The 23,669-nt window shown below is 42.2% G+C and overlaps 1 protein-coding gene across 1 annotated transcript in view; it reads left to right on the top strand.

Annotated features, from left to right (window-relative positions):
• The window catches only part of sdc3 (syndecan 3), a 37,358-nt gene extending 19,713 nt beyond the window's left edge, over nt 1-17,645 (top strand). The window contains exons 2-5 of the mRNA XM_071500244.1: nt 6,394-6,490; nt 12,726-13,591; nt 14,890-15,079; nt 17,230-17,645. Coding sequence (XP_071356345.1) covers nt 6,394-6,490; nt 12,726-13,591; nt 14,890-15,079; nt 17,230-17,396 — 1,320 coding nt within the window. The 3' untranslated portion in view covers nt 17,397-17,645. The remainder of the gene's footprint in view (nt 1-6,393; nt 6,491-12,725; nt 13,592-14,889; nt 15,080-17,229) is intronic.
• The last annotated feature ends 6,024 nt before the right edge of the window (nt 17,646-23,669 follow it).

The raw sequence follows: 23,669 nt of genomic DNA, 5'->3' as shown, positions 1-23,669 counted from the left end.
ACATGCACATCGGAATACTGCTACGGACATTTTTTGCTCTGATTAAGATGTTTTGCCATTTTAAGTAGTCATAAGATCAGAGAGTAGAGTTCTCAGGAAATGCAAACAAAGTTTTTGCCAACTGAACGCTCAAATCCAAGCACACACCTCCTTCTATGATAGCGCTTTGCCAGCTTCTACAACCCACAAGCTCATGATCAAGTGTGATTTTATGCAGTTGGCAGGGTAAGCTAGTCGCCCTAAATCAAATTAGATTGGTGTTTGCATGTTTAGAGTCCTGAGTTGAAGATGAGCCATCAAAAATAAAGACATTAAAATAAAAAAAAAAAGAATAGAGCTGGATTTTGACATAAAAATACTGGGGTAATTGATATGAGATGACTGAACAAATAACACAGGACTAGAGCCAGGATAATGTCTTTAATATTTCACAGTTTTCAAATGAAACACTCAATCTTTCTGGTGAAATTCCTCACAACTCTCAGACACATACAGCCTGTGAAACTGCTTCACTTTGAGGGATTACAAGTCAAAAGGTTTGGGAGCCACTGTGGTCTACTGGTATAATCTGTACACATAAAAAGTGTGTTGTAAAAAATGGACGTAACAAAATATGACAATGGACATGACCTCAGTATCTTTTATTGTATTTGTGTCCCCGGTTCTCCTTCAGCGCTGTGGATGCAGTAAATGGAGGGACAGATAGAGGAGTGGGACTCACAGATGGTGCCAGGAAGCAGAGGGAGTATTCAAATGATTCCTCACAGTTAGAGAGCTCAGAGATGCAGCCGCAGCAGGAACATTCACTCCGATATAATCTCACATATTAAAAAGCACAATTAACGATTATTTCTCCGAAGCAGAGCAGCATTGCATCTACTGTATCAGGAGCTTAAAGTGTGTGTGTGTGTGTGTGTGTGTATGCTAGGCATCGTGCAGCAGCAGCCGCAGCCTCTCAGGTTACAGAGGAATGCATTTGAAGTCAATCACAATGAAGCTCTAAACTAGCATGAACTGAACAACCAAAAATGATCCTTGGATCAAACGTATGTCTAATCTTCTACCAGCACTCGTGTGTGTGTGTGTGTGTGTGTGTGTGTGTGTGTGTGTGTGTGTGTGTGTGTGTGTGTGTGTGTCCTGGTTTGGTGAATCACTGTGTCTATATAACTACCTCTAACTCCTTTTGTTATCTGACTTCCTGCATCTTAGAACTGCATACACCCATTGTTCCTACTGACAAAATACACGCAAACACACACACACACACACACACACACACACACACACACACACACACTCACTCACTCACTCACTCACTCACTCACTCACTCACTCACTCACTCACTCACTCACTCACTCACTCACTCACTCACAGACCTTCTCATTGTGAAGTTGCTGCAGTGTTGCTGCTTTAATATCAGACACTCGCACACAGTTATGATCTAGCTGTTTTTTTTTTCAGTCTGATCCTAAATTAAAATCTGGAACAAATCATCTCCTGTGGAATATTAATATCTGTGAAACCGCAGCATCGTCTGCTCAGGTATAAAATCCAGGCTCAAACACACACACACACACACACACATCCACAGAGCAGCTACAGTGTATTGGATGAAATGTATAGTCAAAAACCTGATGTCAGCTTCGGATCAGGTTTCTACCTGAGTCGCCCCTCAGAGGACGCACCTGTGTTTGCTTTATCAGAATGTGACATTGCGTTAACAAACACCAATTCTTAAGCTCTTTCCTGCCCGTCAATTCAGTGCTTTCCCCTTCTCTTTTTACACAAGTATACATAATTATATATTCCACGCTCCCAGATTGTTTTAGAATGACTCCAACTGGCAGCGCATATCTTACAGTGGCACTGCTTCATACGTTGCCAAAAACCAGGATTGCATTCACTGTGCAGATCCAGCAGAATATAGTTGTCATCTTACAGTTTCCTTTTATAACAAATGGGAACAAAATGCAGTGGTGGAGGGAAATTGAGGGCAACGTACAGATGATTTTGGCCCCAGGTTATGCGTGTGGTGGAGGAGAGCTCGTTGCGTCTCATTGTGGTTAGTTAGCAATGTGGCGCAGGCTGAAAGTACAGCTGTTTATAGATCCTGAAATCAAGGCAAAATGCAGAGCTGGCCCTATTCGACTCCCCCGAAATCACATAAAACACACACACACGCCCACACAGATAGGTCTGAGGGGTATTTGTGTGTGCATGTACACACACACACACACACACACCACAAACAAAACCTGTGATTATACCCACTTAGACACACACACTGTAATTACATACAGTGACGCACTGCCTTCCGCCATACCATGAATTCACACTTATAACACTGTGTCATAAATAAAACATGTCAAGGCACACAGAGTGATTATATATTACTGTTAAAGGTTAGGATAAACATAGATGATGCACATTTAAACACAAACAGCACACACCACTGAAAATAGACAAACTGCAGACTTGCAGCTCTCTCTGCAGTTACTGTGTGTCCTGGAGGTTGGTGTGTGTGTGTGTGTGTGTGTGTAGGGGACTTGTAAAAGGGGCCCCTGGGGTGGGCTCTGGTGCCGCCTTGGGGGTGGGGTGTGTGTTTATCTAAGTATGTGTGTGTGTGTGTGTTTTTCAGAGTCACGCTGAATTTAGGGGGCTAGCCTCGAGATAAGAAATAGAGTTTAAGATGAAAGGAAAATGGAGCGAGAACGGGGATACACTGGCAAAGAGTTTGTGGATCCAGAGGGGGGAGGCGAAGGGAGGCAGACAGGGAGGGACAGATAGAGGAGGGGGGGGCCGGAGCAGCAAACTGTTTTGATGTTGATTTTTAGGTTGTTTTTTTTGATGTTGCGTAACACCTTTGCTAATGTAGTTAGAGCTCTCTCTCTGTGTGTGTGTGTGTGTGTGTGTGTGTGTGTGTGTGTGTGTGTGTGTGTGTGTGTGTGTCTGGTAGCTTCTCACTTGGAGAAGGGAATTTCTGTGAAAGGCAAAGGTTGCCCATAGCAACGGCCTTCATTGTAAAACTGATCCTTGGAATACAGCACACACACACACACACAGACACACACATTCGCACCACGCTCACACACTGAGGCGTCTTTTCAGTACTTTTAGGCACTTTCAGGGTTTGAGATCACCAGACCTTCACAGACGCACACTCACAGTCTCGCTCTCTTTCTCACACACATTCACAGTCGAAGCGTGAAGCACACATACTCTCAGCCTGCCACTTTGTGAAGCCCATATCCTCGGTGAGTCGAGGCTCCAAACATCTTGAAGTCAATTTTATTTTCTGGAGGTACATATAGCGTTTCAGCTCCACCTCATGCTGAGATGTGATGGACTGAGACGCTCGGGTTTCTAGATTCCATTATGCTTTTATTGGCTTTTAAAGGCATCAGGTTTCCTCTGTCTGGAGCCGGGGAGGAGCTTCTCTGTGTGTGTGTGTGTGTGTGTGTGTGTGTGTGTGTGTGTGTGTGTGTGTGTGTGTGTGTGTGTGTATATATACAATTAGCATCACACAGGCTAGCAAAAACGCAGCTCTGCAGGGCCTCAGGATGGGCTTAAGATTTCTGAGGAGATAAGTTTGCTTTGGTCACATTTTCAGCAGTGGACTGACTGTTTTCCAATACCTGGAGCAAAACTCAGCCCTTTGTTTTCTGGCACTGAAGCACTAAATGGCTAAATCTAGGTACACAATGCAGTGATGAGAGAAGCATCCAGCTCCTTTACTAAAATAAAAGTAGCAGCACCACACTGTAAATTACAAGGTACAAAGTAAAATCTTGCTTAAGTAGAGAAGTATTATTGGAAAGATGTATTTAAAGCTTCTCTAAACAACACACTACTTGTATGTAAAGGGGTTACTTGTAGTGACAAACCCACAGACTATTATCACCCAACTCTGTTGTTGAGGGTTTTAGCAACTTTCAGACCTTTATTCTGGTTTAACCTTTAATCTGACCTTTACTTTTCTGGTGCACTCTCACCGATTCTTACTCTTACTGATTATGCAGAGTGACCCTTTACAGATTGTTGTAATATGAGATATTATAAATATGCGTTATTGTCACTGATGCATTAATGTGTAAAGGTGATGTAGCTGGTAGAGATGGATCTTATTTTAACTACTTAATTTACTGTTGAGTAGTTTAAGCTATAACAATGCTTCATATTCCATATGATCAAATCTTGATTTTCAAAGCAACTAACTGTAAGATAAATGCAGTTGAGTGCAGTATTTCCAGTATGCAGTATTTAGTGGAGTAGAAGTGTGAAATAAAATGAATGGTAATACTCAATACTGAAGTTCAAGTACCTCAAAATTGTAATGACAAAATGTAACAAAATAGTAATAAAAAAAAAAACACATTGGTGGAAATCAATAGAGAGATGGTATATTCAAAAAAATTGTGCATAGTATTTGTTAATGTGATTGTGTTCTGAGTGGGTAAATGTGCTGCAGCTTTGATGCACCTTAAACATAGTTAGAGTATTTGAAATGAGTGGAGTGTTACAGTGTGAAACAACCTGTGATGTGTAGTGTAGTTTGAAATGTATCATTGCTCTGCAGTATGGGAGGTGCCTCTTAAGTGCATGCATTTGGTAACAGTATCAGTTGCTCTGGTGTGATGGGTAAAGCCTCTGAGTGCTATAGTGTGTTTAAACATCGTAGGGATGTGGGATTGAGGTCAAGAGAAAGAGAGAGATGAATGAAGGGAGAGAGGAGGGATCAGGCTCAAAGTGACCCGAGGCTCGAGGTCATTCACTTCAGAGGTTCAGCCCCGAACGATCCACAGCTAATCTCTCTTACCTGACCCTCACGGAGGTGGCAGGCAAAGCTCACGCTTTCCCCTCACAGACATACACGAAACGGGCTTGGATTAAGGCAGAGTGATGAGCAGGGTGGATGCAGTGAAATGATCCATGAGGAGACAGTTATGGGCAGATTACAGGCAGAGCGCCCTCAGAGTGCTGCTGTAAAACTCAAATGTACAGCAGCAATCATTCAAAAGAGACTGTGATATTCTCCACACTAGGGGTTCAAATTAGCCCTGAAACGGTTTACCGACAACAATAGTGATGACAGATTTAAGTGGTTTATGAAGCAAAACATTCGCTTTTTCCAGCTTTTCTCATGTGAGGATTTGCATATTTTGTGAACTGAACATTTTTGGGTTTTGGACTGTTAGTGGGACAAAACAAGCAGTTTGAGGACACCACCTTATGCCCTGGGAAATTGTGATGGGCATTTTTAGCCTTGTTAGCATCATGGCCCCATGAATGGCAATGCTGCCACCTTGGTCCAGATTGAAATATCTTAACCACTGGAAATATTAACTTGATGAATAATTTGGAGGATCCGCAAACCTTTTATCTCGCATCATCATTAGGGCAAAATTTTAAGTCACCCAACACTTTCTTTCATGACCAAATACCTACAAAATGATATTTATAGTAATGTATTTCCATCAGCTGTACTTTGTATTCAGTGCTAATAAGGGAATCTTAAAATGCCAACACATCAAATCAAGATGGTGAACATGGTCAACATTATACCTGCTAATCGTTAGCATGTTAGCATAGTCACCATGAACATGTTGATGTCAGCACTTAGCTCAAATCACACTGGTGTCTAAATACAACCTCACAGAGCTGCGTGGCCGTAGGCTCCTATTTCCTGACATTTTATAGATAAAAACAATTTAGCGCTGAGACATTTAGCTGATGGACTGATTAACGGATTGACAATTTGACCACTGATGAACTGATATATATCTAACATTCTCTTGTTTCAGCCTCTCATATGTGAGGATGTGCTGCTTTTGTATGATTGTAAAGTGAATGAGTTTGAGTTTTATACTGTGGGTTAGAAAAAGCAAGCTGTTTAAAAACGTCATCTTTGCTTTGGGAATGTAAATTAGGCATTTTTATAAAATTTTATAGACTAAACAATTAATCAGTGTTTAAAAAAGTTATTATCCTGTAAATCAATAATGAAAAAATCGTTGCAGCCCGGGTTCAAAAGTTAACCGATTTCCTCTGCTGTGCTGCTTTACAGTCTGAGCATCACTTGCAACTGCCACATAAGCAGACTAAATGAAACCCCTCTCTCCTTAAAGGCTTTGATGTTGCGCTGCCAAAATCCCAGCTTTAGATCACCTCATTAACTATGCTCCTCCATGGAGTCAGACAGACAGACAGATGTAGCCTGTCCACCATAATGCTGCCTGCGACTCCTCTCAGACAGTCGTGTGTGCATGTAATCTACCAAAGTGGTTTGTCTTTCAAATGAAATGACAAACAGCTCAGTCATTCATGATGAATAACTCTAATCTCTGTTATCTGTACCCCCCTCACCCCCTCCCCCGTCTCTATGTCTCTTACAGGGACAGACGTGGACGTCGCCGTCTATCGATGACGAAGGCTCGACGAGAGACGAGTTCTATGATGATGAGGACCTCTACTCAGGCTCTGGCTCTGGCTGTAAGTGTGTGTGTGGGTGGGTGTTTCAGTGTGTGTGTGTGTGTGTGTGTGTGTGTGAGAGGTTACACATTCATGCCCTGGTTCTTTCAAACTCGACAGCTGCTAGGTTTCAATCTGCTGACCCCAAAGATCCCACCCCCTTCCCTGCCTGCCCTCCAGTTATGGTCGTTGTATTCACCAGACTCACATGCACGCACACCACGCACACACAATCACACAATTCAGACATGCCATTTGGCTTGACAGACAGGTTTTGATACAGATTTATTTAAAACACCTTTAAACACAGACACACCCTTGCAAACAAGAAGCAACGCAGGCTCGATTCCCTCAGATCTTATTTACTCTAATCAGATTACAGTCCACACAGATTAGACGGTCACACGCAAACCAGTAGTTGTGTGCGCGTATGTCTGCGTTTGCTGTCTGCTTGTGTAGGAATTACCTACTTAATGTAAATCACGTTGGTGTAATTCAGGCTGATTTTCTGATCGGGCGGTTGAAGCTTGAGCACGGCTCTTCTTATTAAGCATGACTCATTGAGGGCTGCCCTCGGTTCAGGCACTGCGCTAGTAGCGAGCACGCTCACAATAAATTACAATTCAGAGCAGGAAAGTGCAGCGGAGGCACCCCCTGTGGTTGAAACAGCAGCCCAGCAAATTGCTTTATCTCGAACCGTGATACAGAGCCCTCTGATTGCAACGAAAAGGCTCATTTTCAACAGACGGATGTGCATTGTGTCCCACTGCAGCTTCAAAAAGTGGCATTTCGTGGCGTCTGATGTGTTTTACAGCAGCTGCATTGTTCGAGTCTATATTTCGATATCCTCTCCAGCACCTCTGTCAGCTTTCATGTCTTTGTGCCTGTAAATTCAATTTGTTTCTCTTTCAACCCAGGGAGCCTCACTGCTATAACAAAATGAAAGGTGGTATAATACTATTATGAGATTTAAGAAAAAAATGAATCACTTAGCACCACTGCCTAACTCTCCTCTCCTCTCCTCTCCTCTCCTCTCCTCTCCTGCATGTTTCATAGTGATAGGTAAGAGTGGTTTAATTTATTCATTTGTGGTTCTCGGCTGTAAGACGTGTAAATTAGTGGGCTTTGTATCATAAGCCATGGCATCTCTCTCCAAGGAGGATTCGCCTCCCCAGTTTATCAGACATGAGGTCACGGTAAAGGCTGGTGCTCAGTACACTGTTGAACAAGTTCTCCTGGCTGTAGGAAAACAGGTCGGACATGAAAACATCACTTACGCCTCTCGCATGAATAGGGCAATGGTGGCTTGCTGGTGGAGCGTTTGGTCCACCTGTTGGTTAAGAAATGCTCGGTGCTAGACAATCAGTTTATTTCTGTTCTGTATTACTATGTCAGGTGTACCCCAAATTTTCCAAGGAATGAGCTCCTTGAAAGATAACTGACTCAGTTTGGAAAGTTTTTCTAGGCGTTCATGTATTTAGATAATCCATCGCAAACTTTAGAGGTGTCATTCAAGGGAAGTTTGAAAATGGTTTCTACGCAGTGTATGCAAGTTCTGGCAACATGAAATGTTTCAAATGTGGCGATGGGGGGGGGTCATAAACGTTCATCCTGCCTGCAGAGAGAACAAACAGCAGGCAGTAGTTCAGGTGAGCCACAACCTGAAGGTGACTCTGACAGTGGTACCCCGCAAGCAACCCGGCAAGCAGTGAGCGATACCTTGGTACCTGCAACCTGCTGCAAAGAGAGAGAAAGATAGCTGTAATGTTAGAGACAATGACATGAATGATATTGAGGAGCAGGCCAGATGCAGTAACAGTGGACAGATCAGTGAGACATCTGAGTCTGAGGGTCAGATTTCTGTAACAGGTGAACCTCACAGTGAAGCATTGAAGATGAGGATGATAGTTTGTCACAGTCTTCTGATACTGTATCACAGGATGAACCACAGTCATACTCCATAAAGAAGATTGATGACTTTCTTGATGAAACTAATGGCAAACAGTCTGTGGAAATAACACATTTCTTCCCTAATGTGGACAGATTCATCAACAAAAATTTGAAAAATTGGCTGGCTATGAAGAGCTGAGCAAACAGATGAGGTTTCGTTTAGAAAGATTCTGACTAAACCCTAAACCCAGCATAGAAAAGCAAGAAAAAAGTTGAATACATGAAAATATAAATGGGTGTTTTTGAAATGCTGTTCTTGTTTTTTCTTGGAAAAAGTTTTACTGTCCTTTCCTCTTTTCCTTCCTTTTCTTTCTTTTCTTCATGGAAAGTTTATGGGTAGGAAACTTAAATATAAATGGAGGATGGGATAGCGATAGGTGAGGAACGGTGGGTGAACTAAATAGAGCTGAAAACATAGATCTGCTGCTTTTCTTACTGGAGACACATAGCTCAGCGGATAATGAGGTAGAGCGGGGAATGAGCTGGACAGGTCCATACTTTTTCAACCATGGCACCAGCCTCAGTGCAGGGATTGCTGTTCTCTTCTCACAGCGCCTCCATTTAACAAATGTTTCAGCATGTAATGCAGAGCAGGGCAGACTGCAAAGTGTTCAGGCAACAATTTCAGATATAGCCTTTGCTTTTATAAATGTGTGTGCAGTTCAATAGTAGCTCAGTAATAGTAGTGGGAGAGGACTGGAATTGCACTACACATCCTAGCGTCATCCTCTGTCAGTCTTACTTCTGTCCAGTGTGGTCGCAGAAAATGATCTCACAGACTGTTTTGGAAGAAACTAGCATGTAGTTCACATGGGTGAAAGCTGCTGAGGGTAATGTGAGGACTGCTAGGTTAGATAGGACTTATCTAAATCAAACATAATGATGGGTTATTCAAGGCCACACCATCACCTGTTGGATTTTCAAATTACCATTGCTAATTACCTTGCTAATGACAGTCCCTACCAGCATTTCAATGTGCAGTTAATTCATTACAAGGCTTTCTGTCAGTTCTTCTGGTGTCAATGGAGGCTGAGAAAGGAAGATTTTGAAAACTTGGCTCAGTGGTGGGAAGTGGGAAGTAAGCTGGAAAAACAGAATTTTCAGTCAGCAGTACGCAAAACACACAGTAGCCTTAGATAAAATTTGTATTGAACAGTTGTATTGTATATAAGTCAAATAAGATTGACTTGATTTGACTTGACTTCTGTGGATGAGATGTTGGAGGGACCACATCAGCTGGGTAAAGCACAGGTAGCTTTACTCGAGTCCCCTATCTCCTTTGACAAAATGTCTGTGGCAGTTTAGTGACTCAGCTGTAGCAAAGCTTCTGGACTTGATGGACTTCCCTCAGAGTTTTACAAGAGGTTCTGGACCATGATGGGAAAAGACTTATATGAAGTATTCACAGACTGTTTGGATTCTGGGACTTTACCACTGAGTTGTGCACGGGCTGTTTTAACTGTTTTACCAAAACTGTTTTACCAAAAAAAGGAGATCTTGGTTTAGTAACTTACAGAGTTAACGCTGATGCATATGTTCACCATATGCTGATGATGTCGCAGTTTTCCTAACAGGACAAACTGATGTAAGATTTCTTGAACAGAAATTGCCATTGTATGAACAAGCTTCTTCCACAAATGTCACTTGGTCTAAACCTGAAGGTTTATTACTGGGGAGTGGAACAATAAAGAGAAGCCAATGTTACCAGCTGGGCTTCTGAGGAACGCAGTATTTTTGGGCAATGAAAACTTTTTAGGTAACAACTCCAACTGCCTGATTGTCGAGATGGACAGAGATGGAAGAGAGGTGCAGAAGAGGTTGCTGGATACTGGGTTTTTCACTGGACCAAGTCTCCTGATTTGCTCCTACCCACTGTGGAAGTTGGCCAGGAACTGCTTGACCTCCGCAGTCATTTTACAGCTTTTAGCCTTCAAACTGTGCAGTGCCTATTGTATCAAACAACAGCTTTGAAGTGAAACAGTATTTGTGTTGCTTCGTGGGGTCATCAACCTGAATTACGATAAGCACCTGTTTCTTCTTGAACTACCTGGCCTAGAAATTACAACCACACCTCTGTGCTTGTGGAACACTGATACAGTGGGTTCAGGAACGGGGGCTCCTCCTCTATTATGCCATAGATCTGGGGGCAGTCCTCCTTGGCATTTAAACCTGCAGGATGCTCCGCTTTGTCAATGTGCGGAGAACTATTATAAGAGCTGGACTTGAGGCTGCCATTTTGAGCCAGGACACTCGTTTTAAATCTCTTCGCCTGATGGAGAGATATTTGGAGGAGATGATCAGTGTCCTGAGGCATTCAGGGTGGAGTCTGTGGAAGATCAACCAGTTATTTTGATTCTGATTCTTCTGATTATGTGGTCTGATTTCCAACCTTTGTTTATCCAGAGTTGAGTGAAGCAGGAGGAAGAAAAAAGAAACCATTCTGTCTTTTAAAATAGTAGTAATGCAGGACTTCACAAGAACATCAAAGAAGGCCTTGTATGTAATCATTGTAAAGGTTCTCAACAAAACATGGCTTACATGGTTTACAGGAGTTGAATTGGTTGGGTGTGTTGGGCCCAGGTTCATCTCCCAAACGCAGCTGGAGGTCTCTGTACAGAGAAATGTACTGTGGATCTGCAGTGGAGGGCGGTACATGGAGCTGTGGCTATAACAGACATGTGGCACGTAGAGATTTTAGGGCAGAGTCACTGTTTTCTCTGTAATAATGAGGAAAATGTATTGTGATTTAAGACCAAGTCCTCATTTCTCTGTTCTGCAGTGACTGTTTTGAAGTTTTGGAGAGGTTTTGGAAGACAACCTGTTTGTTTTCGGTCTGCAGACGTGTCACCTTGGTTAACTGCCTGATAGGTCAGGCAAAAATGAGCATCTGGCTCAGTCGAAGGGACAAGATGAAAGGCACAGGGTCTAGGGATGCTACACTGTGTTCAGGGGTCTGGTGGCTGCCTGGCTGAAAATTGAGTTCACATACTATAAAATGATTTCTAACTCAGAAGAAATTGTTTCTGTTTGGGGATATGGAGATGATGCATGCACGGTAGTACACCAATCTCTTGTCCTTAACTTCTGAATAGAATAGTCTGTTTTTTCATTTGTTTCTTTCATATTGGTGGACGGATTCTCTTCTCTTCTCTTCTCTTCTCTTCTCTTCTCTTCTCTTCTCTTCTCTTCTCTTCTCTTCTCTTCTCTTCTCTTTTCTTCTCTTCTCTTCTCTTGTCTTACTAACAACAAAACAAAACACCACAGTCAACATCTGGTCAGGAGAGACAGGCAGACAGTTCAGTCTCAGCTGGTTAAACCTCCGTTCTGTCCCCCGCTGCTCTGCATGTTTTAATACAGCTAAACTCACAATTCACTGCTCACATTTACATGTTTTCTCTTTCTGTTGTCGACTAAACGAGCAGAAAATAGCGATTTAATTGTGCCTCTGATTGCTACACTGAGTCGTCAATGAAATCACTACATTACGATCCAGAAGTCATTTAGCAAAACAAACATAGCTGTGCATGTGTCATTGGGTATATTGACAACTAAAATGTGCGATCACAGAGAAAGTTAGAAGTGACAGAAAGTTGTCTTAGTCTACTAATTTTGCAGACAAAAGTCCATTTTCAACAGGGTTATCTTGGTTTGTAAATCTGAAATGCATAACAGAAAGCCTGATTACAAACTGGTGTGGAGTTTGAAAGACATGGGTATTCATTAGACAGGGAGTGTCTGATGAAAACATGTTATCACATTCCCTTAAGGAAAATGTGTTTTGGGAACTAGACCTATTATTGGGACTCAAAGTCATGTAATCTTTGCCTCTATTGCACCAGTTTTGACATTTATAAAAATGCATGACTACATTGCTGAGGTGCCCCTTTGACTTCACTGCTGCACAGCCCTCGACAATATATATACTGTATGTGCAAGAATCCCCACAGTGGAATGAAAAAAGGAATTCATGTTAACAACACCACATTGCAATGAGCTGCATTTCATAGATGTGAAAAAAAACACACCTGTTAGTGACGATGCAAAACGATGATGACTTATTAGTGTCAGAAATCTCAATTCACTGCTCAATAGAGAGTGAACTACAGTGTGTGAAGCGAATGAGCCAGCCATAGTCTCAGTTACTGATTTACTGTGAGTGTGTGGGCAGCTGGGTTGAGTGGTTGGGTGGCTGTGTTTTACACTGAATTACAACATGTGTGACTGAGATGTGAAATGTTTAAATTTTTGACTGCTTTGCTGTTTAATTAAATCACTTCTAAATTTACAATATTCTCTGCTCCTCCAGTTCCTGAGATCAGTATGAGGCCGACATCAGTGGGTGTGTCCTTCACCACAGAAGAGCCCCTCCTACTCTCCACCACTCAGGCCACTAGCCCCGCCCCCTCTGCCTCACCTGCGGCTGAGCCCAGCCCCAACCCCGAGGACCCCACTGCCACCCCGCTGCCCACAGAGGCCGATGGAGAGAGCGGTGCATTCTGGGAGAGAGAGCTAGAGAAGGACAAAGAGAGAGAGAGGGAGCTTGACAGAGAGAAACAGAGGGAACTGGAAAGAGAGAAAGAGAAGGCGAAACAGTTGGAGAGGGAGAGAGAGAGGGAGAGAGAGAGAGAACGGGTCAGAGAGATGGAGAGAGAGAGGGAGAGGGAGAAAGAGAGGGAGAGGGAGAGAGAGCGTGAGCGAGAGAGGGAACGTGAAAGAGAGAGAGAGAAAGAGAGAGAGAGGCAGAGAGAGCGTGAGCTGGAAAGAGAGAGAGAGCTGGAGCGGATCAGGGCCGCCGCTGCTGCCCAGACCACCACTGCCCCGAGGTCACCTGCTGCCGTTCCTGTGGTGACCACCAACCCTGGAACCAGCCCTGCAGAAAGCGCAGCTCCCTCTGCTGGTTCGGATGACCTGAGTACCACAGAAGAAGAAGAGGATGTCTACCTGTCACCTGAGCCCACCTCATTTTACCCAGGTTTTGACATGGAAACCACCACAGAAGAAGACACACCCACCACAGCAGAGACCACACCTGAAGCCACGACAGCCGCTCCTACCACCACCACTACTGTCAGGACCAGGATCCCCTTCAGGCCCAGGGTTCCCATGACGACAGCCACTCAGGTGATGCCGACAGAGAGAACGACCCGCCCACAGCAGCCCACGACTACACAGGTAGGATTCAAAATATCACCACCACCCTCTGACAACTATTCTCAGCATGAATATGGTTCTGGTACCAAAAGGATATTTTTTTCTGAAGGAAAATCAACATGTGTCAATTAAAAGTTGTTTTTTTTTTTTCATTTAAAAAGTCACCATAAGGAAACCATTTTGGGAAGTGCTCTGTCAGTGAAGTATGAACCTAAATCCTGGACTTAATCAGCCTAACGTAGCATACAGACCGAAAACAGGGGGAAACAGCTAGCCCGGCTCTCTCCAAGGCTGAAAATACACTCAACAGTCCCTCTAAGACTCACCAGTTAACATGAAATAACTCAAACAACAAGCGGAAATGCAAAACAATTTTTTCTATTATACATAAGAGGCCAAGCTCCTTGGTCTTAAATGATAAGACTGGCAATATTCTGGGTTTTTTTTTTTTTTGTCAACAAATCCCATAAAAAAAGACCAAAACCAACATGCTTGTTGATGTAATACTTTCACTACGGAAGACTCTCAGACTTCTCTTCCTTGTCTGTGACAGTAAAGCCATTCATTACCACTGAAGACATTAATCTTTAAAGGCAAATCACAAATGAAAAGGTTTATGAGAATGTTTTGTCAGTGGTGGTTTCCTGAAACAGCTGGGCACTGTTGAAAATATTCAGTGGGACTGATGTTGGTTAATACACATTGTAATGAAAGAATATGTCACAGACTGCAGTGGTGCAGCTCATTTATGTTTTTGGACAGTGGCAGACGTCTTTGGCTGCACGAACAGTACTTGTTAGTGGGATCAAGTCATTGTGGGTTTTGCTTTTTTGATGGGATGTATTGGCAGAAATAAAAATATAAAATATCTTAATGTTAATGTTTTACTTGTCTAAACACAAACAGCTTTGCCTGAATAAAATACAGTCATAGATTCATTTCTGTTGGTACCAATAAACTATTGAGGTTTGATACCCAGCCCGACTTCTGACGGCCTTTTTACCACTGACAGTTTAATTATTTACAGACCAGTAATTTCTATGATTGGTGTGCATTTGTTTATTTGCAGCAGCTCTACATTAAAGCATGATGCATTTAGATTTGTCAGGCTTTCCACATTGCAATTAAGCTGCCAGATTTTATGAAGTGTGTATATGTGTTGGACAATATGCAACTTTCCACCAGTCAGAATATACAGAGGCTCATTGTTTCAAATGGGAACATGTGCAATGGAAAGTATAACGACTCCATGAAACAAATGTGATTACATCAAACATAAATTTCCTGTAGTTAGTCTCGCTTTTCTCTCTCTGTTTCAGGAGGCCAACAACGAGGTGGGCGCTGCAGGACCAAGTGGAGATTTTGAGATCAATGAGGATCGCCGCAATGATCTTGGTCGAGGTTTAATGCCAGCAGATCCTGATCTGGTCGGCAACACGGTAGACGGAGGAAGCTCTGCTGCCCAGCTGCCACAGAAAAACATCTTGGAGAGAAAAGAGGTCTTGATAGGTACGAATATCTCTGTTTGTTTTTTCATATGTTTTGTCATGTCAAAATTTTTCTCCTGGTTGTTCAGCTCTATGTCTGTCTGTCTGTCTGTCTCACTGTTTGTCTTATTCTGTCCCTTGTGTTATTTTGTCTTTCTGCCAATTAAACCTCTTACTCACCTTGTAGATTATATTTCCCGTTGCCTCCTGTATTCTTTCCCTGCTTTTTGGGAGCTGCAAATATAAACTGGTATTACCTCAAATTCACGTAGTGGAGATTCATCACCATAAGTGAATGTGCTACTTAGCCCCATATGACCCGCTGAGAACAAGCAATCCTCTTCTTGGGTTATCCAACCCCTCCTTTCTCCCCTGCTTTTCTCATCATTTTCCCTCTGGGTAAATCCAATTTCTTTTCAAGTGCCCCCTCTCCTCATCCCAAAGAGCTGTTGTAGAAAGTGTGGGAGCAGCCAACTTGCCTGACCTGACTGGCTCTCTGTCTCTCCTTCAGCTGTTCTGATTGGTGGATTGCTGGCGGTGGTTTTCGCTGATTTCCTGGTCATCGGTAAAGAGCAGGAGGCAACAGATTAGAGTAGACTGTCTGTGATAGAATCAAATTATAGATTCATGTATAGTGCTGTGCGTACATACTCACACTAAAATATTAAAGAACATGCAAGTATTTACCCTCTTTGACTTTTCACACTTGTTCAGAAGACTTTTGGATTTAGATTTTTTTCCCTGAGATTATGACAGGGTTTGTTTGTCATTCAGGTAAAATAGAAATTCTGTAATTTCTTTTTAGTTTTGATGAAACACACAATAAAATGTATTATTTTTGCCCACCCCAAATATTTCAGATCATATGGTACTTTGATTGCAGTTGTTTCCTTAATATTGTTTTTCACCAACAACTATTGCAATTCTACATTTTTCCTCCAAAATCTAATCAATGCTTCACAGTGCTGTGATGAGTGCATCAATGTTTTAACAGGACTAAACATCCGCAGGCGAGGTGCTGTGAGGCTGCACTTAGGCACAGCAGTGCTTTAAATGCTAATGTTAGCATACTAAGTGTGGCAGCATTCTTACAAAGACAGTGTTAACATGATGATATGTAGCAGGTGTACCATGTTCACCATCTTAGTTTAGCACGTTGGCACACCAACAACAACAAACACAAAGTAAAGCTGAGGCTGATGTCATTAGGATCAGGATAAGATCACCGAGGTTGGTGCAATTCATCCTGACCAGGGTCATTACTATGTGTATCAAATTTCATGGCCATCCAGTAGTTGTCAGGACAAGTCTGGACCAAAGTGGTGGACAGACAGATTGACACTGTCATCAATGGAGCAGGTCAAAGTAGTTCTATGAAACCAGAGATTGGGAAATGTACATATTTATGGACAGTAAAAGACAAAAACAGCTTGTTCTGAGTCTAAAATATGACTAATTAAAATTTTTCAAAAAGATTCAAGTAGAAGAAATTGTGTGTCAAAAAGGTTCAGTGCTTGTGCAGTTCTCTGTGAGAGTGCATTGTGGTCATACTATTTTAAATACCCCAGCTTGTGCATTCTGATATTGGCAGTAATGGGATAAACACAGTGAACACCTCCCACTCAATGAATGGAAACAAATTGTTCCTCAAGCATTTAGGAAAATAACAGTTTGTTCTCCGTTTTGGCATCGATACCAATTACTTTAACGAGTGAAACTTTGACTTTTTCCATCTGATAACCACACATTAATCTATCGCACACAGTAAGAGTTCATTAACGATGTGTGCAGTGGAAGGGGGGAGAATGCAGCTGTTGTGGATTGGTTACATCAACCCCATCGGGCTAAACTACTACATTGCACTGCAGGGCTGCAATTTAGCACAAAACTGTTGGCAACACAGAACATATGTTGGCACGTTCAGGCTCAGCATTCTTCACTTAGCAGCTAGGTGATAGTAATGCTGTGGTAGCTTTGCTCTGCTTTCAGACTAGGAGTGTTTGTAAAGCAGCTCGTGTTTGTAGTGATGTAGCCTGCTGAATGGATGTAACAGTGCCTCTAATGGTTTCTTAGTATTTGTTTATGTGTCTTTCTGTGTGTTTGTAGGATCTAAACTGTAATGTTCTGGAAACGTTTCATTAAATCTATCCTGTTCTTCTGTCTTTTCCCTAGCGGTGATTGTGGGAGGCGTGGTGGGCGCCTTGTTCGCCGCCTTCCTGGTGATGCTGCTGGTGTACAGGATGAAGAAGAAGGATGAGGGCAGCTACACGCTGGAGGAACCGAAACAGGCCACCGTCACCTACCAGAAACCAGACAAGCAGGAAGAGTTTTACGCATAACGCTCGTACGCCACAGAGACACAGCACACCAAGGGAGAGAGAAAGATGGAGAGACAGAAGAGAGAAAGATACTCTAACCCCCGTCCTCCTCCTCTTCCTCCTCTTCTTCGTCGCTCCCCCCTCATCTGCTCGCCTCTCCTCATCCCTCTCTCCTCTCGTCTCCAAAATACTTGAGAGCGCCTTTCTCTCTGCGGACTTGGAACTTTCTTTTCAATGAAAATGAAAAAGAGGACAAAAAAAAAAAAAAAATCCAAATATATTCTGAAAAAATAACACATACACACAAGATGTTTTTAAAGTAAATGTTGTTATTAATATTCTACAGATTCTCTTGTTCTGTATGTAATAATATGATTATTTTGTAAAAAAACAAAACAAAACACAAGCGCTTAACCTGTGTTTTCCAGCACAAAAAAAAGTTCCTCTTCTGTTTTTATGGAGCGAATGAAAAGGCTTAAAAGAAAGAGGAGAGGAGAGGGGTGGAGCGAGCCGAGCGAGACACAAAAGAAAAAAAGAGCGTTGGGCTCGACTCTGCCCCTCACCCCCCCCCCCTCAGAAAAAACACACAGAGCGTCTGGTTGGCCGCACAGAGCCCAGGGTCAAAGGTGAGAGGAAAGGTCTCTTTTGTGCCTTCCATCCCTCTGGTGCTCAAAGACACGCACACGCACATCCATACAGCCGCATATAAACACATGCTTACACACACACGCATGCATAGACACACACACACTTGTATCTGCTTGAAGGTGGCTCTGACCTCTCTCTCTGTGCTTGGCCAACCAGAAAACGGTGCTCAACCCTCTGCGTGTTCCACGGCGTCGAGGAGCCGCTGTGGAAACACTGGCTGGTCGCATCGAAGTTTGCTCCGCGGCCCATGTGCTCCTCTAAGCTGTACAAAGACTAGTTACGGATAGTAATAATAATCAATAATATATCAATGTTTTGGGCTGGATGGTGAACGATAATAATAATAATACCGTAATAATAATAATAATACTTAAACAGGAGGATGTGTATTTAGCAGTTTAAAAAAAGTTTATATGTAAATATTGTATCCTTTCTGGCATCACTAACCATCTGCATGATCATGAAGAGTTTTTATTCATCACATCTGTCATCACTTTAGATGAGCTGTGCTCTCATCAACCACACGCACACACAAACACTTACACACACACTCGCACACATACAGATATGCTTTCTGTGCATTTAAACACACCACACGGACTTTAAATATACTGTAGATCATATCATCCGAACACATATCAATCCCATCATCATCATCATCGTCATCGTCATCATCATCATTGTGATAGTTGTCACTTTTGATACGAGTGAGATCAGGTGGTTTCAGTATGTTATTGATTAGTTATCGATCAGTTGCCGGTTGGTTTAGAGTTTGGTCTGTTTGTGTAAAAGCACAACTATGTGTCCAATCTTCATGTCATCCAATACCCCCACCCACACCCCCCACCCACCATCACGTCATCTTATATCCCCCACCCACACACCCTTTGCATGCCTCACTTTGTTTTTCTTCCACCATTGGCTCCCTGTTTGGGGTTGGGAGGGGCCTTTGGGAAGCGTGAGGGGCTTTAATAAAAAACAGGATGTGAGAATCTGCGCAGGAAGTTGCTCCCACATGCACTAATTCAGTCAAAATTATAACTTAAATTATGATTTAAAGCATCAGTTATGAAAGGACTTTGAATCAGTGCTTATGGTGTCAACTGTAACCTGCGAGACCATTTTGGGGAGCGGGACCGGGTAATGGGTTTAGGATTCGGTTTGGGAAGGGGAATGTGAGGAGACAGGAGGGCTGTGCTTCTATCTAAGAGATTGTAACAATAACCACACCAGTGCGACTGGGCTAGTAGCTTCTATTATACTCAGTACTGTAGAACAAAAATGCATGGGAGTCAAAACTATACTAGTCTGGGTGTGTGTGGATGCCTGTCTGTGTTTTTGTCTGTGTGTGTGTTTCACAGAAAGAGAGGTGAATAAAGTTGGAATGTACTGTGGTCGAGTGTGTGTTTACCTACTCCAGCAGTTCTCACGCTCTTCCACAGACAGGTAACACACCTCTTCCACTGCTGTGTGTGTGCGTCGCCTGCCCCCTCGCCAGTGTGTGTGTGTGTGTGCGCGTGTCTACATCTCATCTAAACCCACCACCTGTATGTGTGTGCTCGTGTGTGTATGCCTGAGTGCTTCACCTTGGTATTTCACAGCAGACTCTTGTGTACACTGACTAGCCTGTCGATGTGTGTGTCTGCGTGTGTTTAGTCTGTTCACTGCTGAATGTGGGGCAGCTGGTCCCTCACAGTGGCTTTCACACACACTGACTGTGTCTTTTCACTGTCTGTCTGTCTGACTCTGTCTGTCTGTCTCTGCTGCAGGACAGACAGACAGGCAACACGCCACTTTCTCACAGGCAGGAATGATCTTAACATGTACTGTCTTTTCTAAAGTGACTGTCAAAGTGTAAACACGTGCGTTTGTACCCATATAAGCCTGCGTAGCCAAATAAGATGTGTGTTTGTGTGTGTGTGTGTGTGTGTGTGTGTGTGTGTGTGTGTATAAGAGAGAAGGTAAATTTGTATGTGTGTAAGTGTAGGTATGCACGTGTGAGTGTGTGTGTATGAAGCCTAATGGAGGCTACACTACTCTATGTTTGCTGTTCCCATTCCTGTTTTTATACATTTGCATTTTTTTAAGGCTGAGTTTCTGTCATTGGCTGAGTGAGCGAGAGGAGGCAGATCCTCCACGCCACCGCCCTGTCACTAATCTGCCACTCTGTTCCAAATAAAAAACCTGATTGGTTAAATCTGTCCTCTCTTGTCTTTTTTCAGTAGTAAAATGGTCAGTGGAAAAAAATGAGATGCTTCAGTTGTGTTGCTGGTGTCCAGTCTGGTCTCAAGAACAAATATTAGACTAACTTTGTTTGGTTTGATTAATAATAAAAATAATAATAATAATAATAGTCACATGACTCTCCCAATATGCACATTTCCCCCCTTATGATTAACAGCAGTGGAAAGCACCTCACAACTACTCTCTATCCCCCTATTGATGCCACCTGCAGCTACAGCTGTAATTTGATCAAACACAACTTGATTTAAAATGTGCACCCTGTGAACATGATATAGACTAAAATAGTGCTTTTGGGGCAGGGTTGCCCTACAAAGCTGGGCTAAAACATTAGGTGGCAAAGCAGAACCCACTTTAGATAACATTGTACTTTAGTGGAGCATTAATCATATTATCAAAACCAGTTAACACGCAGTGAACCTGCCTCTGGAGGTCAAGGTAATCCAGGTTAGTCCATTAATATAAATATGCAATTTTTTCCTATTCAAACACTTTTTGAGTGCATTCCAAAATCAGCAATTTCCCTTTCACTTTTTGATGAAGCATTGAAGCAAGAAGGTCCAAAGTTTGAATCTAGAACTGAGCCTGTCAGTGAGGAGTTTGCATTATGTGCTTAGGTTTCCTCTGAAAGACATTCAGTTTGGGTTAACTGGTAACTCTGAATTTCCTGTAGGTTCGATTGTGAATGTAAACTGTTATTATGTGTCAGGCCTGTGATAGACTGATGACATTTCCAGGTCTTCCCTGATGTTTGCTGGAACAGGCTCTGGCTCCAGCTCCCTGTGACCCTGCTAAAGGTCTGTGCAGGTATAGATAATTTAAAATGGCAGGAATGACATAGTGAGTGACAATTATGCTATAAAGGCCCAATCACAAGAATACTGCAGTTTAGGAGGTTCTTTTTACCCATATAGCAAACTATGAAAAAAGATGCTTTTCCATAGAATAAAAGAAACCAAAGAAATGGAGAGAGGTAGCATGAAACCAAATATACCTGCTAATTGTGAAAGTCTTCAGAAGAGCAGCTTATGTACACAGCTACTCCTGATTCTAATTGAGTAACATTTTAGTTAAGCACCATTGCTTTGACTTCATTAACAGTGCTCTCACCACCCCCTAATTAAAGTTACAGTGAATTTCCACATGGATTAATGTGAATCCATTGACTTAAAAGGTTTGTTCACTCAAATTACAATAAATACATATCTTTTAACTAGCCTCCAGTGGTATGTAGCCATGCAGATTATTTTTTTGCGTATATGTCCAGGTTTAAGATGTCTTTCTCTGGCATTTCTGCATTTACCTTTATGCAATTTGAGCTGCTCACAAAAATTACAAAATATGTTTTACAGGATATCAACATTGTAACTTCTCTTGGTAGAAAGTACTGTAGTTCCAGTGAAAACTGTCATTGTGGTTTTTGTATTATCCTAAGCAACCAGGACATTGTTGCTGGAAAGACACATCACTGTTGAATTATTTAAATGCAATTTTTCAATGCTGTGAGCATTATAAGTGAAATTCCATTTGTCTTTACTTTGTCTGTGTGCAGGAAAACTTCTCAGATACACATCTCAAAACCTGGACAAATAACATCAAAATTATCTGCATGGCTAGTTGTACACTTGTTGTTGTAATATGAGATGACTCTTTAAATTCTTGGTCTTACTGTGACTCAACTCCCCCCTGAGTCCCAGGTTTTGTTCAATGGTTCACTCAGGACTGAGTAATAAAACAGGCTGCTCAGATTGGAAATATATTTTAGTAACACACATTCAAAAGAACTCACATGTAGACATGAAGTCTCACTCTGCTGTTATCACACACCAGCATTAGTGTGGCTTATATACCATTTCTAACCCACTGACATTACACGAAATCCTGCATGCCTCGATGCTACATCTGACAGAGCTACTTTGTATGTATAAGTATGATCACAGCCTCTTAACAGCCCATTTACACTTGCTGAACCCAGTAAACCCTTAAGGGAGACACCGTCAGAGATGTTATAATTCTTAAGTCATCACATGAAAATGTACTTATGAAATAATTAGATAAACTGTCATTGGGGATTTGGGAGCACACAGGAAAGGATGTTATTCTAAAATGGTCTTTAGTTTACATTCTTAGCATTAAACCAGATGAGACCAAGGTCACTTGAAGTGGAGGAGTACTAATGGGTCTGCAGAAGGCCGTCCCTGGATCCAGAGAAGGCAACAAGCTGTCCTGGCCTTGGGTAGAGGGCTGCTGATATTGAATTTACACAGGAAACCAGAGGGTTTGCATGTGAGTGTACTACTGTTAGAGAGGGGTGGAACAGAGGAATGAAAACTCTGCCCTTGTGTTGGGGTGATCAGGAGCTGGTTTACACGTCTGGGGTCCAGCCAGTACCCCATCTGGTGGGTACCGGAGGAACAACTGCCATTAAGACAAACTGACCAAGAACTGGTCACTGGTATATATATATATATATATATATATATGTGTGTGTGTGTGTGTGTGTGTGTGTTAGTTTCATTTCTTTAGGAATAAGAAGCTCAAAGTTTGCAACTGGTGACAATGGGTTGCAAGTAGACGTTGCTTTGTTCTTAGGGGTCACCAGCCAAAAGTCCTTGATACTCTTCAGCCACAAAACCCATCCTTTGGCTTTCTGGTGTTTACAGGACTGTATTTATATTTTGGGACATATAAATGTAAGTATTAAAGAAATAATGTGGAAAAAAATGAATACCTGACAATGTTAACAGTTAAGTCAACCTTCAGTGAAAATCCAGTGCACATTAAAATGCATTAAAGAGCTCAAGTTTCACCATAATCTTGTCTTGAATAACCTATAATATAATTTTATGGTGATGTGATTCACAGGAATGTGATCATTTTTAATTATAGCCTACACACATTTTTTATATTGGATACCCAGTCCCTTGTAATGCAAGTGTCAATTTTAGAAAGATACTACACATATCATTAACACCATTACTGCTGTATATTGTTGTGACACTGTGGAAGAGATTAATTAATTGGACCTCTGAGTATAGATGCACTATGTGTATACATTATGTTTCATATCTTTTATAGGCATCACTTGTGTATATGAACATGTAAGGGGGGGATTAGGATGAAAATAATCACAACCCTTGTAAATCTCAGGTGTTGTCACAGGTGTTTTATGTTGGCACGTTCAGTTTCATTTCTTGTTTGTAAACGTTGATTTGTGAATATAAACACAGAGTCAAGACTCATATCACTGCCAGCGTGTCCAAACAACAAATCATCTCAAACTAATGTAAAAAGGGGTACAAATATTGTTTGTATTTATGCAGCCTCTCTGCTGATTGTATCAGGCTTGGAGCTGACCTGTTCTGGTCGCTGATTGGCTGGCTCACTCTCACGCAATAACTCCCC

This window comes from Trachinotus anak, unplaced genomic scaffold (genome assembly GCF_046630095.1).
Source record: "Trachinotus anak isolate AG129_WGS33_773 ecotype Australia unplaced genomic scaffold, CSIRO_AGI_Tana_v1 ptg000016l, whole genome shotgun sequence".
NCBI classification, from domain to species: Eukaryota; Metazoa; Chordata; class Actinopteri; order Carangiformes; family Carangidae; genus Trachinotus; species Trachinotus anak.
This window is presented reverse-complemented; position numbering and strand designations above follow the sequence as displayed.